This window comes from Thamnophis elegans, chromosome Z (genome assembly GCF_009769535.1).
Source record: "Thamnophis elegans isolate rThaEle1 chromosome Z, rThaEle1.pri, whole genome shotgun sequence".
In the NCBI taxonomy this organism is placed as follows: Eukaryota; Metazoa; Chordata; class Lepidosauria; order Squamata; family Colubridae; genus Thamnophis; species Thamnophis elegans.
In genome coordinates this window covers 75,052,448-75,071,896 of record NC_045558.1, presented here as the reverse complement: position 1 = coordinate 75,071,896, position 19,449 = coordinate 75,052,448, and the positions used below count along the sequence as shown (strand labels likewise).

The window sequence follows — 19,449 nt, the reverse complement described above, 5'->3', positions numbered from 1 at the left end:
AATATTAGAAGTTTTAAATAGAAACATCAGAGAAGGAAAAGAAATTAAAGGAATGAGAATCAAAAAGGAAGAATATAAGCTACAAGCATTCGAAGATGATTTGGTTTTCATCCTAGAGGATCCATTAGAAACAGCACCTAAACTGATATAAAAAATAGAGGAATATGGAAAAGTAGCAGGACTGAAAATAAATAAAGATAAAATGAAGATCTTGACAAAGAATATATCAACAAGACAAAAGGAAGAACTGGCAAGAACTTTGAAGATGCAGGTTAAGAATAAGGTTAAATACTTGGGGATATACTTAACAGCAAGATGTAGTGCTCTTAAGAGAACAATTACTATAAGCTTAAACAGCAGATTGCAATTGACCTGAAGAAATGGGAAAATTTACAATTATCAATGATAGGGAGAATATCTACAATTAAAATGAACATTTTACCTAGAATCTTGTATCTGTTCCAGACAATTCCAATTAGACTAGGGAAGGAATACTTCAATGACTTAAATAAAATAGTGTTGAAGTACATATGGCAGGGGGGGAAAGCAAGAATAAAACTAAAACTGTTACAAGATGCAAGAACAGGAGGCCGGACTGTGCCTTCCCAACTGGAAATTATATTACCAGGCAGCAAGATTGATGTGGGTTAAAGAATGGATAACATTAAGGAACACTAGATTATTGACTGTTGAAGGACATGATCTATTGCTGGGATGGCATGCCTTTTTATGGTACAAGGGAATCAAATCAAGGGGTATTTTAGAAGACACTATCTACGGGAGGCTTTGCTACTAAATTGGGAGAAGACTAAAAGACAATACTATCTAAAAATTCCAGTCTGGCTATCAACCATTGAAGCCTTTTCATACTCAATAATATACAAAAAGGAACAAACAGTTAGATATGGTGAAATATTGAATGCAGAGGGTGAACTTAAATCTATGCAAGAATTGGAACAGGAAGGAATAAAGATGAACTGGTTTTCTTATGTGCAAATACAATCTAGATAAAAGCCCTTTGTGTCTTTGCAGCTCATCTATTTCCAAATATCTATGCCTTTTAATAATGTGGCATTTTTCGGGTCCTATAATTTAATACCATTTGTGGCACCACGGAGATTTGGAATGGAATGCTATTTCCCCTTTCAATTGCCCTGCTCCAGATGTCCCCAACACAGCCTGCTCTTTTTAAGACTTGGAAGACTAGCATTTCCTCCAGGAACTGGAACAGTGTACACATTGGTTTAATACATTTGGTTATTTAAATGTAGGTCTCTCAAAATTTATGTCTTTAATTGTCTTTTATTTCTGTAAGATTATTTGCTGTTTTAACTTTATTATATCTTGAATACCAGCTATATAAACAAAAGAGATAAACATTATCTTATATTTCTGGAATTTATCTTTGTAAGTCTTAATAATGAGCTATTTTGAATTTATGAATAGTATATGGAAGTTACTTAATTTGCATATTACATATTTGAGGGAGGTGTTTCTCCTAAATATACTTAGCAAATGTAAGGTAAAAGAAAAGAATTTGCTTTAGTCTCCATCTCTATATTTTGCATACGTTTGTCTTCCATATCTTCCAGAGTATACAAGAAGTGGCTGGCTATGTGGTTATAGCAATGAATGCAGTGAAAACTATTCCTTTGGAGAATCTCCAGATAATACGAGGGAACACACTTTATGAAAATGCTGCACTAGCAATTTTATTAAATCACAATGGTACAAAGGGACTTGAAGAGCTGCCATTAAGACACTTGACAGGTGAGAAATTTAGAAGGAAAAGAATAAAAATTTAACAAATGCTTATATTATTAATTATATAATTATATTAATAAAAATATACATACAGTATATGGTAAATTTGTACCGTGTTTCCCCAAAAATAAGACAGGGTCTTACTTTCTTTTGACCTCTGAAATAAGCACTTTGCCTTATTTTTGAAGAAGAGGAGGAGGAGGAGGAGGAGGAGAAGAAGAACAAGAAGAAGAAGAACAAGAAGAAGAAGAACAAGAACAAGAACAAGAACAAGAAGAACAGGAGGAGGAGGAGGAGAAGACAGTTTGGAATTGACAAATGTGCAACAATGGCAACCAAAGCAGGCAACGTCATAGAAGATGACGGAATAAAATTTGAGAATGAAGAAATGATAAAGGCAGTAAAACCAGAAGAAGGCTACAAGTACTTGGGGATTTTAGAGGCCTCTGACTTAATGCATAATAAAGTCAAGGAATTAACTTCAGCCAAGTACATTTGATGAATTCGCAAGATATTAAAGTCCAAATTGAGTGGAGGAAACATCATAAAAGCCATAAATACCTGGGCTACACCTATGATTCGATACTCAGATACAGAAGGCTTTATTTTGGCAGCAGGAGGTCTTAGAGACAGCAGGAGGCAGTGAGGGTGGTCACCTCATGGCTGCTGCTGTGTTGCAATATTTTCAGGGAGGGCTTATTTTGGGAGGAGGGCTTATTTTAGTGCATTCACTCAAAAGCCCGATTGGGTTTATTATCCGGGGAGGTCTTATTTTCGGGGAAACAGGGTATGCTTGCTTTTAGTATTTTTTGTATTTTCTACATTCTTTATACATTTAAAATTTATTAATTATTAATTGGATTCTGCTATCTCATGAATGATATTTCATCAAAATAAATGGGAATGATTATGCTTGTGTAATTTTTAAAATATGAAAATCAAACCATGTGTAATAATCTGTGTCTTTATCCTAATTTCTTTTGGCAGAAATTCTAAATGGAGGAGTAAAGTTCAGGAGTAACCCTTATCTCTGCAACATGGAAAATGTTCTGTGGGATGACATTTTTGATAAAAATAATTTTCAGAGTTTTGTACAGTTTGACACCAGTGAAAAAACAAAGGGGTCAATAGACTCTCACATATCCTGTAAGTAGAGGAGACATATAATTCTAAAGAAACAATGCAGGATTTATTTCATGTAACTTTATAATAATAATAAGTGTTTGCCCAATAGAAAATAAATAAACTCTTTTTAAAGAGTTATTTATTTAGTGATTTATTTGCCTTTTGAAACTATATTTAGTATATACTTTGCAATATTTTTATTGCATATAAAATATATTACTGTGGATGGGTGTGTTTGTGTGTGTGTATATCATGCATGTGTGTATTTTTGTGCACATTATACTACCTCTGGCAAACTTTGGCAGCATTTGAGCATGGATTCAAATTAATTAATGAATAAGTATTAATTATTATAATTACTATATTAAACACAGAATGAGACAAATTGCTGTAGCCGGCTCAGCCTGACCAACTCGACATAGCCAACTGCCACGTGACAACTCACTGGGAGGACAATTCAATGCAGGATAATTCAATGTGAAATATTTATACTGTTATCTGTAACTGTTTCTTCAACATTATTTTAATTTTTGTCATTTACATTTCATTTTGTGTCTCCATTAGCATTTTTTAAATGATAATGAAGAAATGGTGGAGTAGAATCATTACAGAAAGCACCCTAAAGGAATGACAAAATGAACTGTGAATGACAAGAATTAAAATAATGTCAAAGAAACAGTGGCAGATAACAGTACAGCTATCTCATGTTGAGTTATCCTATGTCTAATTGTCCCACAGTGAGTTGTCCCATGGGAGTTGTCAGGGCCAAATCAGCCACAGCCAGACAAGATGGCCATGGCGAGATAGCCACAGCAAATAATCCTGAACTCTATTAAACATGATTATGATTTATTCATGCATTGTTTCTGTTTCACTGATCTTTTTTTTTCAAATCAAAACTGTATGTTTTGATAAATCATCAAATTCAATTTTTTCTTTATTTTGTTGGGATAGAGATGCAAGTCAAAAATTGACATGAAATTCAGATCTTGACCTAAAATGCTAGTTATTTTAAAACATACTGTATAAAGTCTATTAATTATTTATTTTCTTCTCTACACTAAATGATTTCAAAACAATATTTTTCCTATGTATCATCATTTTTTTAAAAAAACAACCACTATGCAAATTCTGTGTTAAATATTGATATTATCACAATTCCTCTTTGTGCTGTTAAAAATTCTACTGCTGCTACTGGAATTTTTCACCTCACATTGTTTGGGTTATGCTCCTCTTAAATCACCTTTTGTGCTCTAAAGAAAGGGCAAAGTGTAGAAGACCAGGAGTTACCATGATTCTCACAATAGACTTTTATACTATGATTTGAATGTGGTATTTGTACCACAGTACAGACTAAAACATCCTAGGTGCTGATGCTAGCACTCTATGAACAGCAACCTTGACTTTGGTTTATTCCACAGCTGAATATTGTGCCAACTTGTGTAACTTAATATAGCCCACTTCCACATGGTTGATGTCCAACTCCATCAGACAATGTGTATCATTTCTGGCATATTGCATCTCATTCTGGAACTCCTGGACAGAGGAATGGTCCAAGGTACCTTCTTGTTGCCTGACCATCAGTGATATTTGGTGCTCTCTGAGGTTGGTTGTTTTATTTCATTACTGTAACATCATCAGTGCTAGTTTAAAGATTCAGTAATGAAATGTCTGCAAGAAAGCTCAGAGAGCATCGAGCACCCCTAATTTCAACCCTGAGCTACAAATATTCTCCTTTATTGACATTAATGATTCTTCTACCAAACAACCTTGTTTTAATCTGCTTCGCTCTGTTTGGATGAAATTGAACAGGATTAGGTATGATGCTGGAAGACGTTCCCCTGCTCTGTATCAATAGGATGGAAAGATTCTCTTGTTGGATTGTGCTGTCGATATGCAAACTATTAAGCATATTGTGCAAGATTGTCCATGAGATATGTTCTCTGGTTCACTAGAAGATCTGCATGAAGCAGTGACAGAGATGATTACCTGGATTGCTGAATTGGATAACTCAATCCAGTTATGAGTCCACTACACTATCCTCATAGAAGTTTTATATATAATTATGTAGACTATGCATATATGTTTTACTTCTCTTCTGTCATCTTCTCCTTATACACTAAATAATAAAAAATAAAATCACAGTTCTCATTTTTGCTCATTAGCAACTTTGCATATAGAAATAGTAAATCAGAAAGTTAAAGTTATTTTTATACTTAATAATATAGAATAATTCATGAAATATAATTGCTAACTATCCCAAATTGTATTATGGTTACCACGCCCAGAATTCCCAGTAGCATAACACTAAAATGATTTGATTTCTTTATAAAGAAATGTAATTATATCTTAAATTTGGAAGGAAAAATCCTCCCAAAATGTATTTGTTTCATTGACATAAAGTTTCATTTATTTTGCTGATACTCATTCCTACCCTTAGGAATCAGTAGTCAGCTTTATTTCAGAGCATATAAATAATTTTTAATAAGTAGTATTGATAAGTAAATAATTTTATTTAAAGGGCACAGTTTTCAACTATTAGTAAACCTGACATCACTGATTATTTGGATGCAAGTAATAATACACATGAAAGCTAAGCATGGAAAAATTTGGCAATTGGTAAAATATTGGGTTTGGGATTCATAATGCCAAGAATGTGGCTTCTGACAACTGTTATTGACTTGCTAAAAAATTCCTATAAAATTTGAGCTTTCCTTAAAAATAGCAAGAATACATTTATAATGTTCAGAGACATTCTGTATTTTTTCTCTTAGGTTCTCCTTGTCATCCGAATTGCACAAGAGAGCATTGCTGGGGTCCTGGTGAAGAGAATTGCCAAATATGTAAGAACATAGATTGATTTCCCCCCCCTTCTGCTGAAATAGTATAGGGTAAGGTAGAGTAAGGTAGGGTAGGATAATGTAGGATAGCGTAGGGTTAGATAGGATAGGATAGGATAGGATAGGATAGGATAGGATAGGATAGGATAGGATAGGATAGGATAGCAATTTAATGTGTAAGTAAATTACTGGTAAGTAGACTTTTTATATCTTCTGGCTATTCTCTTATACCATAAAAATCAGCTGGTTTTGCCTCATTTTGCAAACTGCAAAATGTAAATCTTGTTTCCATTGGTTTTAGATTCCTAGTCCTCAAAAAGAAACAGTGTACAGGTAGTCCTCGACTTAATAACCACAATTGAGTCCAAAATTTATTTTGTTAAGTGAGACAGCTAAGTGAATTTTGCCCCATTTTACAACTTTTCTTGCCACAGCTGTTAACTGAATCACTGAAATTGTTTATTTAAACAGCTGTTAAATAAATCTGGTTTTCCCATTGACCTTGCTTGTCAAAAAGATAATTGGACAGACCCTGGAAGTCTTCTAGTCTAACCTCCTGCTCAAGCAGGAGACCCTACACTACTTCAGATAAATAGCTTTTCCAGTCTCTTCTTAAAAGCCTCCAGTGCTGGAGCACCATAAATCCTGAAGGCAAGCTGTTTCACTGGTTGATAATTCTCACTGCCAGGATATTTCTCCTTAGTTTTAGGTTGCTTCTCCCTTTGGTTAGTTTCCAATCATTGCTTCTTGTCTTGTCTTCTGTCCTTTGGAAAATAAGTTGACCCCCTCTACTTTGTGACAGCCCTTCAGATATTGGAACACTGCTATCATGTCACCCTTAGTTATCGTTTTCACTAAACTAGACATACCCAATTCTTGCAACTGTTCTTCATAAGTTTTAGCCTGTAGCCTCCTAATCATCTTTGTTGTTCTTCTCCGCACTCTTTCCAGTGTCTTAACAACTTTTTTTATATTGTGACCAAAACTGGATGCAGCATTCCAAATGTGGTTTTACCAAGGCCTTATTAATACTTCATGTGAGCTTGATTCTGTCCCTCTATTAATATAGCCTAGAGTTGCATTGGCTCTTTTGACAGCTGCAGCACACTACTGACTCATATTTAAGTGATTGTCTACTTGGACTCCAAGATCCTTCTTGCAATTACTGCTTTTGAACAATGTTCCATCTAATCTGTACCTGTACATTTCGTTTTTGTTGCCTAAGTGTAAAATTTGGCTTTGTCTACATTTAATTTTACTTTAGTTGATAGGGCCCAATGTTCCATCTTCTGGGAAACTGGCTGTTCCTGCCAGCTTGGTGTCCTCTGCAAATTTGATGAGTTCCCCTTCTGTGCTCTCATGTAAATAGTTTATGAAGATATTTAAGAGTACTGGGCAAAAGGCGGAAAAGGTTATCACTTGAATTAGGTGCCAAGCATATTTGATCAGGTGACCATCGGGGATGCTTAAATGGTCATAAGTTTGAAAAATGCTTATAAATCACTTTTTTCAATGCCATTGTAACTTCAAATGATCACTAAGTGAATGGTTGCAAGTTGAGGACTACCTGTAACTAAGCTGTGATTCAATCAAATAATATTTGTGTTTTCTGAAACATTTTTATTTGTAAAATATGATGTAGTTTAACTTGTGGTATTTTTAACTTTCAGTAACTAAGATTGACTGTGCAGCACAGTGCTCAGGTCGATGCAAGGGAAGATTGCCAAGTGACTGCTGTCATACTCAGTGCGCAGCAGGATGTACAGGTCCTAAAGAAAGTGACTGCTTGGTAAGGAAGCTATAGAAACTTGCATAGCATTTTAGCAATATAAAAAAGGAAATCAAAAATCAGATTAGTGCACTTAGATTTCTTTTTCAGGTATTAACTACAATAAATAGAGAATAAAGCAATAAAAAGTAATATAACAAAAATAATAAAATTAAAAATTAAACTTTGTGCTTTAATCTCATTCTTAAAGTATTCCAAGAAATTCAATAAGGTTGTATTTCAACAGTGTAGCCATTTCTTTTAGTTATAATTATCTAGCTATTATTAGTTAGTCCCAAATTATATTTACATTTTTATTTGGTCTCTCTACATATGTCCTGGAAGAGAAATATAGGAAAATCCCATATGAATCCCATTATTGCTCTTGTGAAATGAATGCTATAGAAAACAGAGCCCATGTTCTTTTGTATTAACAATTCTACAAGGATATTTATAACCAGTTGATTATTCCTCTTTTATTTAAATTTCTGGAACACCAATAGCTTTTACTTGCACTGTCTGTTACACCATCAAATAAATGTATTTCTCTGAAAGTAGCAAAATGTTGCTACATTATGTGTAAACTTTCCTACAATAGATCTTGTTGTTAAAGGGTAACATTTTATTGAATGTATTTTTATCGATCAATGACCAAAATAAAGTTATCTGTCTACACTAATGCTTGGATGGATGGAATATTTAATCCTCTGAATATTAATCTTACCTAATTGTTTTAAATCCACTGCTTTCATTTCCCATCATTGTTAAAACAAAAGATGGTTCTTTTTTGTATATTATTTGGATCACCTTTGTATAGGCATGTCGCAAGTTTTCGGATGATGCAACTTGCAAGGAGTCTTGTCCAGCTTTACAAATATACAATCCCTATACTTACCAGTTGGAAGATAACCCAGAAGGAAAGTACAGTTTTGGAGCAACTTGTGTAAAAAACTGTCCACGTAAGTTAAATAAATATTTTTTTATGTTAAATACTATTTAACAAAGCTATTTAAGTTTCTTTCTACCTTTCATTTGGAATGCTTCATATTAACTCCAAATTTGTACCTCAAGAAGTTATTCCTATATGCTCATCTATCCATTCTAAAATGAAGCATCAGAAGTATAATACTAGGCATGCAGTGCTGAACTTGTGAAAAATAAATGAAATACTGGAATATGTTTTGAAAGTTTATTTATAAACGTATACATTCATAAGAATTTACTCTTGAGATTTCATTCAGTGGAGAAAAGAATTTTGGGAAAATCTCATAGTAAGGGGTTCATATGTAAGGAATGTGTGTGAATAGTCTGTCAGTACCTGAACAATCAGCTCTTTGACAGATGTAATTTGTATAACTTCCACAATAATTTAATTCCAAGTATCTTATGGGAATCTTTCTATATGGTGTTTTTCAATTAGAAAATATGAGTAGCGAAGAAAATTTCATTGTGGTGAAAAAGTAGATTCTCAGTTACCTCTAGAATAAGAACGCTTTTGAAAAATGGTAAATCTGATTTCAGCATTGCATCCATCTAGGGTGTTCACATTCCAAATCTACCTTATTCTATCTATCTTAATTCTCTTCACTTTTAATGTACAGTACATATGCAATTCACTGAAATGTTTCAAAGGTGTGCTATGTAGAAGCTACTGCTATAAAATATACTCACAGCTGTTCAAAGTACTGGCAAGGGGTTTTTTTGCACATCAGTCCATTCTGAAGTTTAGATTTGATCTGCCATTTTATTTCAATATATTAAAACTTACTTAAATTGCATACCACTTATATTGATAAGCTTATAGTTGATTTGGAGAGTATGTTTGTGTACTTTTTTGATAGAATATGTGTTTTGGCTGGAAATAAAAAATATATCAACCAAGGAAATAACACAAATTCTGTGACAAGTCTTCTTTTTTCTCTTATGTCTGTCTGTCTGTTTTCCCTCTCTTTTCTTAATTTTTTTCTAGATAATTATGTAGTAACAGATCATGGCTCATGTGTCCGATCATGTAATGCAGACTCTACAGAAGTGGAGCAGAATGGCATTCGAAAGTGTAAAAAATGTGATGGTCCTTGTAGCAAAGGTATGATGGGTAGAAAATGAAATTATGTAACAACTCGAAGGATTACCACTAACACTAGGCACTCTACATATTAATATGATGCCTAATATGATGTCTGTGAAGCTTTAATTATTTTACCAAATTTATGTTAGCTGCAGCTGTTTTTAAAATTTTATTTTATCAATTTAACATTTTTATTGAGTTATAAGATAAGATACAAAATACAAAAGTAAATAGGAAAATAGTGGGGAGGAAAAGTGGGAAGAGAAGTGACGAAGGATTAGGAAAAAGAAGCATTGATCATCTGATTCTCTGTGTTGCAGCAAAATAAGGCATTAATATCAAATCACAACTTTTTGTTATTTCATAATAATATAAACTAGACATTTCTATAAGGATCTATCAGTGTAATCAGTAAAACCCCAAATCAAAGTTTCATTCTTTTCCACTTCAAGCACAAAGTTCAGAAATGGTCTCCATGTGGAAACAGAAGTACTTATATTCTTTTCTTTAATCTAAATAGCTGTTGATTATACTTACTATTAACATGCAAATTGATGTTAAGTCCATATCATGTTGGACAGGACCATTTGGCAATCAAACCTATCCTCAGTTCAAAATCAGTTTATTATTATTTTTTTTTGTAAAGCCATCCAACTCATGGTTAATTTGGACAGGGCACAATAAAAAATAAATTTAAAAAAATCTGGTAAAAGAAACAGCCGTTTTAAGTAATACAATATATGATTCATTATTCAGTGTAACTAAGGTTAGGGAACAGCCAGATTTTCAAGCACTGGGTGGATGGCAGCCCAACAAATCTCAGAAAAATGGTGTTCTGGATGAAAAGTGTTGCAACAGAGAATCTAATGTCAGGGATTCCTGAGAGATGACTATTAACTGCCCATTTGAAGATAAGAAAGGCTTTCCCCTATTGATTTCACAATCAAATTGTTCCTATCATTTACAGATAGTCCTTGATGAACTCATTCAGTGACTATTCAAACTTAACAATAGTGCTGAATAAAGAGTAGTTGTGGCTGTCACAATATCTCCCAAGTCAAATGACATTGCAACTCAGATGCTTAGCAGTAATAGCATTGCACTGTCCTGTGAACACGTTACTACCATTTGTGACCTTCACTTCCAACAAACAAAGTCAACAAAGATACTGGTGGGACTTTGAAAATGGTGATCACATGACTGAGGAATGTGACCATATGGGGTTTGCCCAGTGGTGGCTTCAAATTTTTTTAGAACCTCTTCTATAGGTAAACGGGTGGGAGTGACTTGCCAGCCATGTGACCAGGTGGGAGTGGCTTGGCAGTCATGTGACTGGGTGGGCATGGCCAACTTGTAAAATGTGGTGAAATTAACTTAACAGCGCTCTTGCTTAGCAACCAAAATGTTGGCTCAGTACTCTGGCATTTAAAGCACACAAGTCTTAAAGCTGTCAAGTTACAAGATCCTTGCACCCCTAACTTTTAGAAATAAAAACCCCAGGGATGTTCAAACTTGACAGCTTTAAGACTTGTGGACTTCAGCTCCCAGAATTCCTCCTCCAGTCATGTTTGCTTCCCTACTCCTATCCATCATCACTTGAATTGTTTGTCCCACCTACGTTGTGAAGTTCTATCTCTCTTTCTCCCATGTGGGTGTCCCCACTATTCTACCAGTCATACCCACTCACACATGTAGTAACAGATCATACCCACTCACACAACAATTCAGTGGGTAATGGGATGAGAAATGTTCCCATGGCACTTTAACTGTGGCTCTCAGCACTGGCAGAGGTTTCTCACTCTCCATAGCATTCACAATCACTCATCTTCCCATAAGCTGGCATCTCCCACTGGCCACGTAGGCCACATGTGACTACATTCTCTCTCTCTCTCTCTCTCTCTCTCACACACACACACACACACACTCACTCACTCACTCACTCACTCACTCACTCACTCATCCTGCCTGTCTCTAGGGATATATATTTTATATAAATATAAAATGTCAAATCCACTCACTCATCACAAAATCTCCAGAACTATAAAGTCTACAAACTTTACATTTGGCATGTATGTTCCTCTGGACTTCTAGGAGCTTGCTAAGAAAGGATTTTTCGAAATGACCATCAGATATTTAGTATTTCTAATACAATATTTATATATTAACACGCTCCAATACTAAAGAGTTAGACTTTCTACTCCCCCTCCCAACCTGAAAAAAAATCTGTTCCAACTGCCACTTGGGTGTGGGTGTGGCCAACACATCACTCATCCAGCCTGCAGACTGGGAGTTTAGACAATGAGGCCAGTCTCGGGGAAAGAAGGGGATAAGATAGGAGAGGCCTCTGTGGGGCAAGCCTGAGGGAGAGAAGGGGATAGGAGAGGAGAGGCTTTTGTAGGTCAAGCCTGAGGGAGAGAAGGGAAGAGGAAACGCCTCTGTGGGCAAGCCTGAGGGAGAGAGGGGGATAAGATAGAAGAGGCCTCTGTGGGGCAAGCCTGAGGGAGAGAAGGGGCTAGGAGAGGATCAATGGGGCCAGCCTGAGGGAGAGGAGGGGAATAGGAGAGGAGAGGCTTCTGTGGGGCAAGCCTCAGAGAAAGAATGGGAGAGGAGAGGCCAATCGTAACTACTCATTAATTTTAAAGCTGTAAGTGTTGATTTATCAAGCCCGATCACATTGTTTTATAGCAGAGCATAGGTATCCAGCTAAAATATATGTATATGTATATACATATGCATACGTGCGCAAGCACACACATACACACAGAGTATATGTCTTTATGGTGATTTATTAGTGGTAAATATTTTATCAATGAATTAAATAAAACATAATAAGGAAGATATCCTATGATAAAATTATTTTCTTACAAATGCTGTTTATCCCTGTTTTTCTTGGGTTTAAATCAAATTGTGTACCTTGTTGCTGCTTAGGCATGATTCTAATCCTTAATCCAACATGAAATACCTTGAAAGCATTCCTAACATTCTATGTTTCCTTTTTTCTCAGTGTGCAGTGGAATTGGAATAGGTGAACTGAAAGATGCTCTTGCAGTAAATGAATCCAATATTGATTATTTCAAGAACTGTACCACAATCAATGGTGATCTCTCATTTCTGCATGCATCCTTTTTTGGGTAAGTTGCTGATTGATTAAATGTTGACCATAAAATGTACTAAAAACATGTTACCTCATTAGTCAAATATTCAATTATTCTTTTATAGTGATCAATACACAAAAACACCTCCTTTGGATATAAGGAAATTGGGTATTTTTAAAACTGTTAAAGAAATCACAGGTTAGTAAAATGTTTTAAATTTATTTATTTATATGAATTTCAATATTGTATAGATGGTCTTTTAAACATTCAGTTATTTTTATTCATTTAATTTCAAGGTTTTTCAACTGCTGCAAGTTTTAAGTAGTTTAAAATTTAATTTAAAAAAATTAAAAGGACACAATGTTTTTTTAAAAGAATAAAGCTGACCATAAAAACAGAACCAAAAAAACCCAAAAGGTACAACCACCATACTAATTTTAGGTTAGGTCTTTAATCATTTTTGGAAATTCAAAAAGATGGGAGAAGCATGAATTTTCAGGTGCTGTAGAACAGTGGTTCCCAAACTTGGCAACTTTAAGACTTGTGGACTTCAACTCCCAGAATTCTCCAGCCAGCTCTGCTGTAGAATAAATCGTTCCACAGGCGAAGAATCATCACTGAGAAGGCATACTTCCTCAGTCCTATGAAGACATTGCTTAATCAACAGGACTTACTTAGCAGGACCCACCAAAGCTGATCGCACTGATCAGACAGAAACATATGAAGAAAGCATATGAAGAAGCTCACAAGTAAACTGTGCTATGGATAGCATTACTTTGAATTGCACCAGAAATCAACTAGCAGCCTATCACAAAACAATGGCTCTGTACCACAACATCCCACCACTACTTCCACCACTGCATTCTAGATTAATTGTAGCTTCAGAGTGGTTCTCTCGGGAATAGTACAATTTCATTAGTCAAATATTCATGTATGTTCATGGTGAGAAATTTGGTTAAACTTTCTAGATTTAATCATTCTACTCAACTGTGAAAATCACCCTCAATAGATACTCTATTGAGCCCCCTGAACATTTCTGTATTTAGATGTTTTTTTACATTTGAAATATGCATTTGAAACACCTGTTTGTAGTAGATCATCTATTTCAGAGTTTGGCCACTATACTTCTATAGCCGGGGGGGGGGGGGGGGGTTGTGCGGTAGTCTATTAACTTGTTCTTCCCAGACTGATGGACAAGAAACATACATGTTCTTGATGGCTTAGGAAAATTGTAGAAATAAAGGAACAATTTATCCTTTAAAAAAATATGCTTACCATGTAAGATTCTTTCCAAGATATTAGGCATCAATTTTATATAGTAAAAGAAAGAGTATTCTATAAAATGATCACATTTCCAAGGTGAGTTGCTAAGGAGAATTGGGTTTTCTGTAATGGCTCAGTCAGCTAAGTCCACAGCCCTGCCTTCACACTGTTTAGCTGATTTAGTTGCCTGCATGTAAATTGTTTACAAAGTAAGGTTTAAAATAACTTTGTGCTGAAGCTTCCTGAAATGTCATGATTCATTTTGATGTTCTCGTATAAACTAAAGAGAAAAGACATTCTTTTTGTCAGTAATACTTTGTACATGTTGTTTGTTTGTTTTAGGGTTTCTATTGATCCAGGTTTGGCCTAAAAATATCACTGATTTGAGTATTTTTGAAAATCTGGAAGTAATACGAGGTAGAACAAAACGGTTGTAAGTACAACAGCATGCCATAAAACTTGTACTTATGTAGAGTTGTGATATTTTAAAAATACCAGATCATTGTTCTGTCATAGATCAGTTGCTAGTTTGCAGATTAATAGAAACTACAGTGGAATGCATCAGCACTACTGCCACTATTTCTTCTTTTTTTTCTAAGATGGTTGGAAATGTTTAATTCATTCTTTCTTCTGATTTTTTTTAATTAAAATTACTGTTTAGAAGAGTGTCCATCAGATTTAATAATCTTCAGGACTCAAGGATCCCATTTCATTTATATTGTTTATTTTAAGTTGTTTATTCATTTTAAGTTGTTTATTCTTAAAAGAGGGTTTGCAGTTGCAGTGAGAAAAATGTTATCTACAATATGGTAGACATACAAACGTTTTAACCTTTCTTCCTTTTTTCAGGGCTCAAACCTGCATTTGAAATTGCTTAAATGTAATTGCAAGGTGGGGAGGAGTTGATATAGATCAGGGGTGTCAAATTCAAGGCTGGTGGGCCAGATGCAGCCCATGATGTAGTAGGATCTGGTCCACAGTGCCGTCCTAGAAAATGTAAGGAGCCTGCTGTGTCTCTTCAGCCCAGTCTACCTGCGTCACTTCTGCCTGGTCTATCTGCATTGCTTCAGTCTGGTCTACCCAATACAAAGAAGAAACATCAGGGCAGCATGGCTTCAACCCAGTCTACTGCATTGCTATAGCCCAGTCTACCCATTGCAAAGAGGAAACATCAGGCCATTGTGGCTTCAGCCCAGTGTACCCATTGTGAAGAGGAAACATTGGTCCAGCGTGGCTTCAGCCCAATCTACCCATTCCAAAGAGGTCTACCCACATCACTTTGCCCCAGTCTACCCAATGCAAAGAGGAAGCATGCCAGCAATTTGAGGAGTGGCATCAAGCTAGCCATGCCTACCCATCTGGCCACGGACAGTGCGTGATGTCCAGCTGGCTACACCCAGTGAGTCAGCCATGCCCTCCCAGCTGCCCAAAGTCAACCGCAGCCTTGATGTGCCCCCCAATGAAATTGAGTTTGACACCCCTGATGTAGATTATTATCATCCTGGGAACAGAATGTTAAAGCAATTTCCAAACAAAAATAGATTTATATTCTTAAAATTAATCAGGTCACATGGTTCATAATCTATATTGGATAATCTATATTGGATTGCATAATCTATATTGGATTCTGTATATATTGCATAATCTATATTGGATTCTGTATATATTGCATAATCTATATTGGATTCTGTATGCTAATTGTGTTGTTTTACTGACTGAAAACACCTTCAGAAATATTTCCACTTTCTCCTAACTCATAGCAGACTGGATTCTAGAAACTTTTACTAGCTTATTTTTTTTCTATCTGGAGTTTGATGTGAAAGTTGGAGAACTCCAGTGAAACAAATTGCTTTCTGACAGGACTTGAAAGTATACAATGTAATATTGATTTCTGAATTGTCATTACAGACTAGGAAACAAGAAGGAATGGCTTAGAAGCTCTAAAAGTACCAGGAGATCAAAGTTCTCTGCTAATTTCTCATCTTGGCTTTTACTTTTACTTTTAGATTTAGATTTAGATTTAGATTTAGATTTAGATTTGTTTATTTATAGGCCGCCCTTTTCCCTGAGGGGACTCAGGGCGGCTTACAATCAAAAAAGGGAAGGGGAGTGTAGGACAATACCAAAAAAAGATGTGCACAAAGTAAATTAGACAGTAAAACTCAACATTCACTCAGCATTCGGGAGGGGCGAAAATAAGATTATCCCCAGGCCTGACGGGCTAGCCAGTTCTTGAGGGCTGTGCGGAAGGCCTGGACGGTGGTGAGGGTACGAATCTCCACGGGGAGATTGTTCCATAGTGTCGGAGCCGCAACAGAGAAGGCTCTCCTCCGAGTAGTCGCCAGTCGGCACTGACTGGCGGATGGGATACGGAGGAGGCCAACTCTATGCGATCTGATGGGACGCAGGGAGGTAATTGGCAGAAGGCGGTCTCTCAAATAGCCAGATCCACTACCATGGAGCGCTTTATAGGTGGTGAGTAAGACCTTGAAGTGCACCCGGAGACCAACAGGTAGCCAGTGCAGCTCACGGAGGATCGGTGTTATGTGGGCGAACCGTGGTGCGCCCACGATCACTCGCGCGGCCGCATTCTGGACTAGCTGAAGTCTTCGGATGCTCTTCAAGGGCAGCCCCATGTAGAGCACATTACAGTATTCCAGCCTAGAGATCACAAGGGCTCGAGTGACTGTTGTGAGAGCCTCCCGATTCAGGTAGGGCCGCAACTGGCGGACCAGGCGAACCTGGGCAAATGCCCCCCTGGTCACAGCTGAGAGATGGTGGTCAAAAGTTAGCTGTGAATCCAGGAGGACTCCCAAGTTGCGGGCCCTTTCTGAGGGGTATAAATTTTGCCCCCCCAGCCTGAGTGATGGTACGTTGGTCAAATTTTTGGGAGGGAAACACAACAGCCACTCGGTCTTGTCTGGGTTGAGTATCAGCTTGTTTGCTCTCATCCAGTCTTTAACGGCTTCCAGTCCCCGGTTCATCACGTCCACCCCTTCATTGAGTTGGCACGGGGCGGACAGATACAACTGTGTATCGTCCGCATATTGGTGGTATTTTATCCCGTGCCTTCGGATGATCTCGCCCAGCGGTTTCATGTAAATGTTAAATAGTAGGGGGGATAGGACCGACCCCTGCGGCACCCCATAGGTTAGGGGCCTCAGGGACGATCTCTGCCCCCCCACTAACACCGACTGCGACCTGTCCGAGAGATAGGAGGAGAACCACTGCAAGACAGTGCCGCCCACCCCTATCTCCCGCAGTCGTCGCAGAAGGATACCATGGTCGATGGTATCGAAAGCCGCTGAGAGGTCCAGGAGAACTAGGATGGAAGCATGGCCTCCATCCCTAGCTCTCCAGAGATCATCAGTCAATGCGACCAAAGCGGTTTCTGTGCTGTAACCGGGTCTGAAGCCAGACTGGAAGGGGTCAAGATAGTTAGCTTCCTCCAAGGTACGCTGAAGCTGGAGAGCCACCACCTTCTCAACAACCTTCCCTACAAAGGGGAGGTTGGAGACTGGACGATAGTTATTAAGAACAGCTGGATCCAGAGACGGCTTCTTCAGGAGGGGTCTTACCACCGCTGTCTTGAGCGCGGTGGGAAAGTACCCCTCCCGAAGAGAAGCGGTAACAACCGCCTGGATCCAGCCTCGTGTCACCTCTCTGCTGTTGGCAACCAGCCAGGAGGGACACGGGTCCAGTATGCAGGTGGAGGCACTCACAGCTCGCATAGCCTTGTCCACATCCCCAGAGGCAACTTCCTGAAACTTTACAACTTTTTAACTTACAAATCTAGTTGAAACAGATCAAATATTGTCATTAAACTTTCTGTTGTACACGGCCCACTTACAGAGTTAGGTATCATTCTAAATTTAATAAATAAATTGTTTGATATAATTTCCCAATCTTTCTACCTTAGAGGTCAATACGCTCTTGCAGTAATCAACCTGAATATCAAATCTTTGGGACTACGGTCTCTCAAGGAAATAAGTGATGGAGATGTAGTCATTTGGAAAAACAGCCACCTTTGCTACAGCAATACATTGGATTGGAATAAACTTTTTGTAACACCAAAACAAAAAATGCAAATAAACAATAATGGAAATGAAAGTGAATGTGGTAAGTGCATGTGGTTCATATAACTATGAATGATATATATTTCTGAAAATCAGTTTATATTCTTAAAATTAATCAGGTCACATGGTTCATCATATTAGTGTATGCATTTATCTGTACATTTCAGCTGTGTAAACATTCTTCCTTCAAGGCCTCTGCTGTCCTTTAAAGCATGCATGCACATGTGCAGAAGCCAGGTCGGCCAGCATTCTCATATCATTTTGCCAAAGTCCTGACAGAGGTTTCTTCTATGAATCTATGGGCATGCTGGTAAAACTGGGAAAGTACTTATAAGCAATTAGCAATTAGTAAGCAATTAGCTATATTTAAGTGTAAATGGTATAAATGTGGTTTGTATTCTAGCTCCCAAATGTTCTTATAGTTGATCCAGCAAAACAAATTATTTGCTGGCCAATCCTATTGGCCAGTAAATATACCTCATTCTATGTTGATTTCCACTTTAAGATCATTAAAGCAAATTGTCACTATTGCTTTTTCATATGGTTGTAGTAAGCTTATGTGAGCAGTGCCTATGCCTTGGTTGAGCAATACATTGCTTGTTGGAATACTGAGTCAAAAAATCAATTCAGCATTTTTTCTTCTCTGAAGCATCTCAAGTATAGTTTTGCTAGTGTAAAGTGTGACCACCAACTTTCAGTATTTCAATCATAACACAGTCATTTTCTAAAGCTTTGCCATTTTTCATTGGGTTGCTGCCGACATAACTACTGTTTCGGTGCACAAAATGTTTTGTTGGGCCACAGGCTGCATAGTGCAGGTGGGTCTGAGCTCCATGACACTCCAGGCCTCAGGCAGAGATGGAGGTGCAGTGGGAGAGGCATCTCCCAGCTGTAGCAGCCATGGGCAAACAAAGACAGATGGTGGGGTCACATTAAGAAAGCCTAGCCAGGCATGCCACAGCCACTGCGTGCTCAGTTGCCGCTGTCCAATTTCATCCTGCAGCGAGGCTGCTTCCCAACTTTCCCATTTGTGGGGCCAATGGGAGTGGGTAGGAGAGCAGCAAGCTCACTGGAGGACAAGGTTGGGTGGAGAGTTTAGATCATACCATTCTATGGTCACTTCCACCATTAAAACGACTGATGACAGAATAATTGCAGAATATGGTTTTATCATGTGACATGACAACCTTTCCCTATGCCTAAAGAGAAAAGTTTTCGACATGCAAGAAGAAGAAGAAGAAGAAGAATATATGATCTACAATATATGCAATTATTTTTTTTAATAAGACTAGATTTGGGGGGAAAAACTTGAGGTTGTGTGAGACTTGAGGTTGTGTGAAAAGCAACGCACGTTTCTTGCATGCATTGCCAAAACAAGTTAGTTCAAAATATTTATATATAATATCATATATAGTAGGTTACCAGCATTATCCCAAGGAGCCTTGATGGT

The 19,449-nt window shown here is 37.2% G+C and overlaps 1 protein-coding gene and 1 long non-coding RNA gene across 4 annotated transcripts in view; one reads left to right on the top strand and one right to left on the bottom strand.

Moving 5' to 3' along the window:
* The window catches only part of EGFR (epidermal growth factor receptor), a 197,037-nt gene that overhangs the window by 131,361 nt on the left and 46,227 nt on the right, over positions 1-19,449 (top strand). For all 3 annotated transcript variants that reach the window (XM_032238167.1, XM_032238166.1, XM_032238168.1), the window contains exons 3-12: positions 1,593-1,770; positions 2,752-2,910; positions 5,664-5,732; positions 7,400-7,518; positions 8,315-8,456; positions 9,467-9,583; positions 12,570-12,696; positions 12,785-12,858; positions 14,266-14,356; positions 17,843-18,042. In XM_032238167.1, the coding sequence (XP_032094058.1) occupies positions 1,593-1,770; positions 2,752-2,910; positions 5,664-5,732; positions 7,400-7,518; positions 8,315-8,456; positions 9,467-9,583; positions 12,570-12,696; positions 12,785-12,858; positions 14,266-14,356; positions 17,843-18,042 (1,276 nt within the window). The remainder of the gene's footprint in view (positions 1-1,592; positions 1,771-2,751; positions 2,911-5,663; positions 5,733-7,399; positions 7,519-8,314; positions 8,457-9,466; positions 9,584-12,569; positions 12,697-12,784; positions 12,859-14,265; positions 14,357-17,842; positions 18,043-19,449) is intronic.
* On the bottom strand, positions 15,746-17,836 carry LOC116523020. The gene is made up of 2 exons (XR_004257023.1): positions 17,700-17,836; positions 15,746-15,922 (listed from the first exon to the last, which is right to left on the bottom strand). It is a non-coding gene; the product is annotated as an uncharacterized LOC116523020 (long non-coding RNA).